The sequence below is a fragment of the Garra rufa genome, chromosome 3 (genome assembly GCF_049309525.1).
Source record: "Garra rufa chromosome 3, GarRuf1.0, whole genome shotgun sequence".
NCBI classification, from domain to species: Eukaryota; Metazoa; Chordata; class Actinopteri; order Cypriniformes; family Cyprinidae; genus Garra; species Garra rufa.
The window spans coordinates 25,440,543-25,451,640 of NC_133363.1; the positions used below are offsets into that span (position 1 = coordinate 25,440,543).

At 35.6% G+C, this 11,098-nt stretch overlaps 2 protein-coding genes across 2 annotated transcripts; both read right to left on the reverse strand.

Annotated features, from left to right (window-relative positions):
- Positions 1–165: 165 nt before the first annotated feature.
- On the reverse strand, positions 166–1,625 carry plekhf1 (pleckstrin homology domain containing, family F (with FYVE domain) member 1). Its single transcript, XM_073837516.1, has 2 exons — positions 1,502–1,625; positions 166–1,338 (listed from the first exon to the last, which is right to left on the reverse strand). Exon 2 carries the CDS (start codon positions 1,325–1,327, stop codon positions 428–430), a length of 900 nt encoding a protein of 299 aa, XP_073693617.1. The 5' UTR covers positions 1,328–1,338; positions 1,502–1,625; the 3' UTR covers positions 166–427.
- A 3,472-nt stretch (positions 1,626–5,097) lies between these two features.
- pop4 (POP4 homolog, ribonuclease P/MRP subunit) lies at positions 5,098–10,976 on the reverse strand. Its single transcript, XM_073837009.1, has 7 exons — positions 10,793–10,976; positions 10,532–10,584; positions 9,273–9,499; positions 9,093–9,170; positions 8,934–8,995; positions 8,681–8,782; positions 5,098–7,205 (listed from the first exon to the last, which is right to left on the reverse strand). The coding sequence occupies exons 1-7, from the start codon at positions 10,809–10,811 to the stop codon at positions 7,069–7,071; spliced, it is 678 nt and encodes a 225-aa protein (XP_073693110.1). The 5' UTR covers positions 10,812–10,976; the 3' UTR covers positions 5,098–7,068.
- Between the last annotated feature and the right edge of the window lie 122 nt (positions 10,977–11,098).

Genomic DNA, 11,098 nt, shown 5'->3' on the forward strand with positions numbered 1-11,098 from the left:
AATTAAAAGTGAGAATACTTCTGTTGAAGATATTGAATTCAATATAATCTACACTGTTAGAATTTAGGAATGTTTTAATTATTTATTTTGGTTTATCAACAAACATATACGGTCACTTAACTGGTGTGTGTGTGTGTGTGTGTGTTTAATACAATCACCAAAGTATATAGTTATTATAATACGTATTTATTGTGCTGATTGCAAAAGTCACATTGTTCCATTAATATATAAGATATAAAATAAACATTTGTTATACAATGAAGTTAGATATACATATATGCAAACATACATACAAATACAAAACTAAATACAAGTGCAAAATAGAAGTCGTAAAAGTGACTCAAAATACTTTAGTGCAAAATACTTTAGAATTACAGCTATTTGTCTCAGTTCTTTGTAGAGGTGCAAAGAGATCATAGATCATAGTTCATAACAGTATGTTTTCACATCTGTCAAGTTCGAGTTCACAAATGGGAGGACTCCTGTGCTCAGGCTTTATGTAGCAATATGGGGAGTAATCCTCATCCTCCGGGCTCTTGAACCACTTGGTGGGCACCTGGTACCCCGGCTCGCTGGATTCGTCATCGCTAGACGTCTCATACTCAGGTAGCGTTGGTGTGTCCTCTACTGAGTTCTTCTTCCAGTGCTTCCCCTTAGCTCGATGCTTTCCTTGCTCTTTTCCCTCATGAACGCTGCTCACACAGTACCGGCAAATTCTCACCGGCCTCGAGGAGATATTCGGCATCAAGGCCCGGCTCTTCGAGCAAGCTCTACATACTATATAACCACACCTTCGGCAGTGGTGTCTCCGATTGGCAACGTTGAACCTCTTTGAGCAGCGCATACAGATGGCTGATGCCATGTCAGGGATCCAGGTGGCAGCAAAGTTCCCTGAAGCGTTTTCAGCGGGGAGGCCCTTAGCTTGTATTAGGAGGGACTTGTACTGCTCAATGTGTCCCATCCATGCATTCTTTTCCTCAGGCGAGGCCGCAGATACGTAGAAAGACTTGCGTGGCGTGCGGATGAGCCATTGGTTGGGCATGGCCATTCCGTCTTCTAGATTTTCCTGCTGCACGTCCTCTAAAGGAATGATCTTCTGCTTGTTGTTCCAGCGACCGGGCACCATGATCCTACCGTAGACCAAAACGTCGTTGAAGAGGAAGAACGCTTTGGGTTTGGGTCCACGTCTGCAGAGCTTTGACAAGCAGCCCTCTCCCACCAGAATACGCCCTGGTTTTAGAAGCATCTTCCCGGTGCGGCCGAAAGTGCTCTCCACTGCCTGGATTCGCTCACGGTTCTGAATAGTAAAAGTCAGTTGTTCTGCCATTTTGGTAGTCCCTTTAAAATGTAAAAACAATGATATGGTCAAAATTGATGAATTTATCATTTTAGCAGTACTTTCAAAGGACTTTCATCCCTGTTTTCTCAAATTAACAAAAGGATACAAATATACAAACACAAAATAAATGTTTAAACATTCTTAATATTAATCCAACTATACCTGATTGCTGTGGAAAGCAGCGAATTATCGTTGGGTCAACACACTCTCTATCTGTTCGCAGTTCCTTTGTTTTTCAAGCTCTGTTATGAATATATTCCTCTGTGTTCAGCACCACAACTCTCTTCTTTCTCTGGGCAGGTTGTTCAAGTTCAGCCCTTTTATAGTGTCATGAGCTTGTCTTTCCTGTTTGAAAAGGGGAAATTCCAGATCTGCTTTGCAGTGTCTGCTACCTTGGAGGTGTAACCTTTTTGGTGGCTGACTGGAACCAACTAAGACACAAATTCAAGACATATAGATACAAAACAAGAAGTTTTGACCTAATGTCTTGTCACTAAAATCCTGTGTGAAGAAGTAATATATGCCGTAAAGACATTTTGGTAACACTTTACAATAAGGTTCATTAGTTAACATTAGTTAGTTAACATGAACTAATAATGAACAATACTTCAACAGCATTTATTAATCTTTGTTAATGTTAATTTCAGCATCTAAGTCATTAAAATCACAAGTTGTGTTTGTTAACATTAGTTAATGCATTGAACTAACATGAACAAACAATGAACAACTGTATTTTCATTAACTAAGATTAATTAATAGTGTAATAAATGTATTGTTACTGTTGAACTATTATGTTATTGTTGAACTAAAAGTTGAAGTTGAAGTACAAAAATGACTAAATCCTAGTAATGGCATACAACTCCTGTCTTAGAAACGTCACAGACTTCAAAGCAACATAAAAAAAAAATTCTTCCTCATATCTGTAGAACTGTATCAGGGAAGGAAACATGATGACACTTAACACTAAAAAGGAGGGGGGATTCGCTTGAATAAATGGAAATTAAACGCAACTAAGAAGATCATTTCAAAAGGCAATGAGGAAATCTACTAACATAGAAAATGAGATACCTAGCAATAAGCTAAATAACACACTAAATATACTGAAAAAAGGGGGTAGATTTAAATGCAGGTGGATAAAGAACTAAAACGTCCAGAATACTTTTTACAGTACAATAATGACAAGTGAAACTGTCATTATCAGCATAAACCTGTCAAAAAGAGAGAGAAAAAAAATGAAGAGCAAATGCTACATTCCACCCAAGGTTGACATATGGGAGATATAGGTGATAGGAGATATAGGAGCCACTTTTATGGATTTTTATGGCATTGTATATTAAAATGTTATATTAGGAAATTACCAGGGTTCAAGCACAATAAGACATTTAAGCACATATGAAAAAGGACATTACATATTATTTAGCAAGCCTGCAACCAACTCAAATTGATTTCAAAAAGCATTTTTGGCAAATACCGGTAATTTGCCATAAAAATATGTTTATTTAACATTTATGACTGTTTTAGCAGCAGCCGTGGTCCGACCTCCCTAAAATTTTGCATGCTTGTTTAGAATCACCTGTCACATGTGTACATCTGGTTTTGTAAAGTTTTGAGTTTTCGTTTAGGGTTTTGGCTATATTTGCACAGGCCTCTTTTCTAAATGACTCCGTTAGAGCTTCTCAAAGGGTAAATTTAAACATAGGCAAAAACCTATAGTTTTTTTTTTTTTTTTTTTTACATCTTTTCAATCATTTAACGGACAGCAGTGGTTCTAGAGGCAAAGTTGTTCAGAATGAGGAGGTTGTTCATATAGTACAAATATTGTGTTTATGTGTAAAACCACACAATACACTATCGTTTATACCCTTGAAAAACACACACACACACACACACACACACACACACACACACACACACACACACACACACAGTGCAATATTAGCAGCCATATTGCTGCAGCGTCTGGGGGTTCAGATGCCTTGCTCAAGGGTCTTACCTCAGTCGTGGTATTGAAGGTAGAAGAGAGCGCTGATCTGACCAACAATCCCTGCCAGACCTGGCTGAGACTCGAACACACAAACATTGGGTTACAAGTTTGACTCTCTAACCATTGGGCCATGACTGCCCCCAATGTCTAACCTTTTCTAATAGGTGCTCAAAGTTTATCGCCCCATGGTGGCCATGTTTTTAAGATACACAAATTGAGATGTTTTTGAGATACACAAACATCCTTAAAGAAGCGTGTGACACATGGTGTGAGTACTACCATCCCCTCAAGTTTCAAGCCACCAAGTGGCCAAGCTCATGTGACCTCAGATTCAGCTCTTACATAGGCGCTGTGAGTTTGGCGAAGCCATCTCATTCCGTTCAAAATTTATAGCCGTTTTAGTAAAGGCGGCCCTGTCCCTCTCAAACGTTTTGGCGTCCCTTTGCGGCAGAGAGTCGAAAGTTCAACTTTTTTTGATAATTGTTGATTTTCACTCTTCAGAAAATCTTCCCGCACTGGTTTGGTTGCGATCGGGCAAGATATTCAGGACTAGTTTGCAGAAGTAGTTTTTTTTTAAACTGCAAAACACCTGAACATTTCACCAGAGTGACAGCATAAGACACTTGAATCTATGGCAAATGATTTAGTTATGAGCGATTTCATACATTTAATCACTGTAGCAAGCCTTGGTGACATTGTAGATAGTGTGAGTACTACCATCCCCTCAAGTTTTGTGACTTTTTTCATGTGACCTCAGGCGTTGTGAGTTTGGCGAAGATATCTCATTCCATTCAAAAATTATAGTCGTTTTAGTAAAGGCAGCCCTGCCCTTTCAAATGTTTTGGCGTCCCTTTGCGACAGAGTTGAAAATTCAACTTTTTTTAAATTTAATTGTTGATATTCACTCTCCAGAAAATCTTCCTGCACTGGTTTGGTTCTGATCGGACAAGAAATTTAGGAATAGTTCGCAGAAGTAGGTTTTTCAAAAAAAAAAAAAAAAGATTATGACGGCATAAGACACTTGAATTTGTGGCAAATGAGTTAGTAGTTATGAGCGATTTCATACATTTGATCAATTTAGTGAGCCTTGGTGACATTGTAGATGGTGAGTACTACCATCCCTTCAAGTTTCAAGTCTCTACGACTTACAGTTTGGTCTACCCAATCAGTTTTACGTGGAGATTGCTAATACAATCAACTACAAGCATGATTTTTTTTCTCTTATCATGACTTTATCTCTTTCCATTGAAAATTTAAAAATAAATGCGGTCTATTTTAGGGATTCTTTTTAAAGAATTATGATAAAGAAAATGTGTTATTCATAAGCACTTCAAATAACAATGCAAAATGTGTGGGCTGAAGTGAACGATGAAGTCTATATTTGTTGTTTATCTGATAAACAGAATAGGCTTAGGTAGCATTAGAACTCCAATTATCTGATTTACTAAGCAGGAGTTTCAAAACAACAACAGAACTTTGACCCTTAAACCAGTTGGATGGCATAACCAGCCTAACAAGTTTTGAGACAGACATCTCTGTAAAGTGACTGTAAACAAGCGTCTTGTTATACGAGCAAGGCCCATACGATTAATGCACAGCACAGCCTGAAACTTTGTTTCAGACAAATAGGCTAAATAATGTTTTCTGTAGAAATAAAGTGATTTAGAGGAAGTGCACATCCTTTTGATGCAACACTGTTGACAAAGTGATTTCAGAGGAGGAGACTTTTAATGTAAGGTCCCTTGTTTCTCATAAAAGACATTGCACACCAGAATGATGAATGCACTTCATGTGTATTTGGAAGAATGGTGACATCCATGATTGTATTATTTCCATACATAAGTCAGTGATTTACAGCTTCCTTTAACTCAAACACTGTTCAAAATCTGTACTTTGCTCTCAGAAAAAAAAACTGGATTATTTAATACCTAAGCAATAAATATAATTATTAAACAAAATAGAAAACCTGTTCAGTGCCTTTGTATAGGGAGGAGGGAATTTCCTCGCATTACTAGAAGAGGCGTTTACTAGTCAACAAACAAATAAAAAACCTTGACTAAGTATTAAAGTATTATTACTCTAAACAAACCCTTTATTTAATTTGAAAACCTCTGTTATAGTTGGCACTGATAGCCTTGTGGCCTACTTATAGTGCCATCGCGCTTTAAGCAACCCTAGTTTGAGTCCCAGCTCGCCGTCCTTTCCCAGTCCTGTCCTCTCTGTCTCTCCCGCTTTGTTTCCAGTCAATATATACTGTTCTATCGTAATAAAGTGCAAAAAAAAAAAAAAACCCCAGAAAACCTGTTCTGTGTCTTGTATAGGAAGGAGGGAATTCTCTGACATTACTAGAAGAGGCGTCACCTAACAAGGAAAAAACCTTGACTAAGTATCAGGCCCAGTTTCACTGTGGGGAAAAAAAAAAAGTTCCCCGCGTTTTGTAAGTGGGCAAATATTACAACATAAACTTTGGTGAAACAAAACCACATAACTTTTTCCAATTTTACTTTGAACTGGAGACCTGAAGTGGTGCTTGTTTAAGTACACTGAAGTCTGTAGACACTGCTTCAAACAGTACTTTGATTAAAGATGTATAAAAACAAAAATTGACTATCAGTCAAAAGTTTTTGAACAGTAAGATTTTAGCTTTTTTTAAAGAAGCCTCCTCTGCTCACCAAGCAAGCATTTATTTGATCCAAAGTACAGCAAAAACAGTAAAATGTAAAAATATTTTGACTATTTAAAATAACTGTCTTTGAATATTTAAATACATTTTAAAATGTAATTTATTCCTCTGGTTTCAAAGCTGAATTTTTAGCTTTATTACTCCAGCCACATGATCCATCAGAAATCATTCTAATATTCTGATTTGCTGATCAAAAAACATTTATAATTATTATTATTTTGTTGAAAACAGCTGAGTAGATTTTTTTCAGGTTTCTTTGATAAATAGAAAGTTCAGAAGAACAGCATTTATCTGAAATATTTTGTAACATTATAAATGTCTTTATCATCACTTTTGATCGTTTTAAAGCATCCTTGCTAAATAAAAGTATTGATTTTTATTAAAAGCTTTTGAATGGTGGTGTATAATGTTACAAAAGCTTTTTATTTCAGATAAATGCTGATCTTTGGATCTTTCTATTCATCAATGAAAAGATGTACTCAACTGTTTTTAAATATGGATAATAAATATAATTAAAAAAATGTTTCGTAAACAGCAAATTAGAATGATTTCTGAAAAAAACAAAACATTTAAACTCTTGGGAAATGGGAAATAACTGCAATATAAACATTCCTAGAGTGGATGCACTGTAAAACCATCTAACATTAAAAAAAGTGTTGTTAAGATGCTTTTAGGGAGGTAAAGTGTTATGGTATATAGTATATATTTGCAGTGCTGACTACCCTTGAAGATATAATAAGGTCATAAATAAAGAATTTGGGGGAACCTCGTATAAAAATGAGGCGACAAGTACCAAGGATTTAAAAAAAAAAAAAAAAAAAAAGAGGAGGTCAAAATTCATGCATCCTCCCTTCTCCTCCAAAACGGCTCCCCCTGGTGAAGAGTCAAACACAAATACTTTTCCTAAAGGCCCAATATAATTTCATGTCTGGTCAGATACAAAGCATAAAAAATAATAACAATCAGAGGAAGAAGCTAAAAATCCATAATGATTAAATGTCTTATTTTGATTCTCCAGTATGAGCCCACAGGTGAAGTTGACATGATGTTTGAAACTTCCCATTACAAGTCAATAGTTCCTTTTACTTTGAATTTCTTTGCAGACCGCTCACTGGAGCGCAGTTCAAACTTGCTGCCATAGATGTGCGTTACAAAAGCACCAATTTCCACACTGAACACACTATTCCTCTTGGGTATAACTGAAGAAAGACAGAGAGAAGAAAGAGTAGGGGAAATGTCAATATTCAATGGGAATTAATGAAGAACATATGCATTACAATGATTGAGCAACACTGTTTGAGAGGTTAAAGTGAACCAACGGTCAACCAAAATGGAGGAACAGATCTTTCTACACAATATATTTAGACAAGGCTTTGTTCTCAGGTTCATTTGACACAAGGGGTTCTGAAAGGTGCTTAATGAGTCATGACTGTGATGAGGAAGACGTTAAGTGTTTTTTGTGACAGAAAGAGGATACACTACCAGTCAAAAGTTTTTGAACAGTAAGATTTGTAATGTTTTTTTTTTTTAAAGAAGTCTCTTCTGCTCACCAAACCCGCTTTTATTTGATCAAAAGTACAGCAAAAACAGGGAAATTTTGAAATATTTGTATTATTTAAAATACCTGTTTTCTATTTAAATATATTTTAAAATGTAATTTATTCCTGTGATCAAAGCATTTTTACTCCAGTATTCAGTGTCACATGATCCTACAGAAATGATTCTAATATGCTGATTTGCTGTTCAAGAAACATTTATTATTTTTTATTACTATGAATATTTAAAACAGTTTTCCAAAAATCAGCATGTATCTGAAATAAAAGGCTTTTGTAACATTATACACTATAGCAGTCAACATTTAAAGTGGATTAAAACCTTTCATCAAAGTTGTTCTAAACCAAAACAATAGCCGTTTTTGTCTTTTTGATTAACTTTTTTGATCTACTTCGAATGTTGACTACTGTATACCATTCAAATGCTTGGAGTCAGTTTCTTTTCTTTCCTTTTTTTCTTGGGAAAGAAATGATAGAAATGTATACTTTTATTTAGCAAGGATGCTTCACATTTATAAAGTCACAAAAGATTTCTATTACAGATAAATGCTGTTCTTCTGAAGTTTCTATTCATCAAACAAACCTGAAAAAAATTCTACTCAGCTGTTTTCAACATAATAAAAATAATTATTATTTCTTGAACAGCAAATCAGAATATTAGAATGATTTCTGAAGGATTCTTTTTAGTAATTATGCTAAAAATTCAGCTTTGAAATCAGGAACAAATTACATTTTAAATGTATTCTAATAGAAAGTTATTTTAAATAGTAAAAATATTTCAAACTTTTACTTTGGATCACATAAATGCAAGCTTGGTGAGCAGAAGAGACTTCTTTAAAAAACTTTAAAAATGTACTGCTCAAAAACTTTTGACTGGTAGCGTATCAGATTTTCACTACACTTAACGTCAACATTCAACAACACATTCATGATAATGATGTTATTCTGATATCTATAAAATGAATAATGCTATTATTCAAACATGTCAAACAGAGAGTTCCTTAATGTGTAAATTGTCATTTTCAGCTTGGTTTGCCATCTTTGAGTGCTGACATACTCACTCACAGTAGTGAAATAACTTGTGTAACCTGTAAAAAAATAATTAATATTTACTCATATACCTTTTAGTTTGTCCTCTTTTGTAATGATTTTGAAGGTGTGCTTCAGTTCCTGTACCAAGATGCCAGTTAGACCCACATATGAGGGGCATTTTGATCTGACAACTACAAGGAAAAGAGATGAGAGAGAGAGAACATGAGGTTCCACTACCCGCTAAAAATATCACCATTAAATTGAAAATCTGGATATACTGCTGCTAAAGCAAAAATGTGTTCCTTTGTGCACAGACATTTTCAAATGTGCACGACGTTGTACCTGTTAAGACAGCACCATGGAAATCAGCTTTTAAGAGCTTCTGCTGGATCGTCTGTGGGTTGCTGTATTCAAAAGAAATAGGCAGCACATTCATGGAGACTCAAAATGAATTTACACCCAAGAAGCCAGAGATTCCTGAAATTATGACACACATCTTACCTTTCTGGTTTTAATCCATTACATAGATCCACAATGTATGTTTTCCATAGCTTATGCAGAGGCAAGAAGAGTTTGTATCTACAAATGTAAAAGATGTATATAAACGATTTTAGTGATAAGCACTACTTTTACTGATGTATTATAGTGCATGATACAATACTATAGGGTGAAAGAGTATACTTTTGATGTTCAGGTTTGATCTGGAATATTTTAAGCTGTCTTCTTTCTTTGGCATTCAGTCCCTTGGCTTTTCTCATCTTTTCCTTCTTCTTCTTCTTCGGTGTATTATATTCCAGTACCACTGCCTTCTGCACTATCATTTCCTCAATGTTTTGTTTCTTCATTTGGGGAAAACTGTTCTTCAGGAATGCTTTGGTGAAAGCATCTGCTGCCGTTCCATCTTGAGACTGTTAAAAGTTTCATTCAGCAACATATTGACTAGTTTTTCAAGTTTCTGTACATCATACAGTGAGTCCACCTGAATGCTTACACATCCAGGGAGCCCCAATAAAAAAAAAAAAAGCTAGACCTAGTAAAACTTACATTTGAGCAGATTTAACAGAACTATTTATATTTTTACAGTGGCGGCTATTAAAACACTAGTATTTTTGCCAGCTATATTTTTTAAAGTCAATTATGTCTATTTTTTGCTGTAGTGTGTCAGTAAGAAATATCAGTTTACATTTCCAAACATTCATTTTGCCATAATTGTAATAATCCAGTAAGATTTTAGTTTGCACAAAGAAGTCTGACAACAGCCAGTGCTCCACACAGAGATCTGATCTCATCATCATCCAGTCTGTCTGGAATGACATGAAGAAACAGAACAAACTGAGACAGACTAAATCCAGAAAAACTGTGGCAACGTCTCCAAGATGCTTCAAGAAACCTATTTGCAAAGCCACAATACTGTTAAAAGTTGTAGGCACTTGTGCAAAATGCTGTAAAATGAGGATGCTCTCAAAAATAATGTCATAATTAGATTTTCATTGTCAATTCACTCATATTAACCAAGTTAAATCAACATTTGGTGTGACCATCCTATGCGTTTAAAGGCAGCTTTTGCCCTAGGTGCACTTGTGCAAAGTTTTTCAGGAAGGTTTCATTAAGCATCTTGGGGACATTGCCACAGTTCTTCTGGATTTAGTCTGTTCTTCATGTCATTTCAGACAGACTGGATGTCGATGAGATCAGATCTCTGTGTGGAACACTAGCTGTTGTCAGATTCCTTGTGAATCTCACTGGATTATTACAATTAATGACAAAATTGATGTTTGGAAATGTAAACTGATATTTCCAACTGACACACTACGGCAAAATATAGAAATAACTGACTTAAAATCGTGTTTTAGCTGGTGAAATTACTCATTTTGGCCACCGCTGTATGATGGAATAGCATAAATAGAAAACTAATGGTAATGATAATTAAAATGAGTCACCTGAACACCCAAAATTTGGCTTTGTTTTGATGGGATACGGGCTTCTAGCACAGCTGGAAATATGAAAACAGTTAAAATAGCGTTAGAAAACACACACACACACACACACACACACACACACACACACACACACATTGTAATGAGTTTAGCACGTAAACAGGATCCATGATTATCGCAACAAAACGACTATCTCAACAAAACTTATACAACAATATAAGATTAATAGGATTGTAAACAATACAAAATTATCATCAAACTTACTTTGCTTAGTTCTATCCATAGATACAGAAAACAGAATCCACAAAAACACTGCTGCTCTGAAATCACACGTGCTGACAGGACAAACAAGTGGATCGCCGATTCAGACCGGAGTAATCGAGCACGGCATCATTCACCAGATGTACAGTTTAAAATAAGAATACATAATACTGTGACAATGATTTATTTTTCGTTATATGGTGCAGTGTGTTGCACGTCTCCGTCTCTATCCACTATAAAGCCACGAAACAGAAGTAACTTAGAGGCAGATCTTCACTGTCGCAAGAGATAAGATCCTGTCACGACATA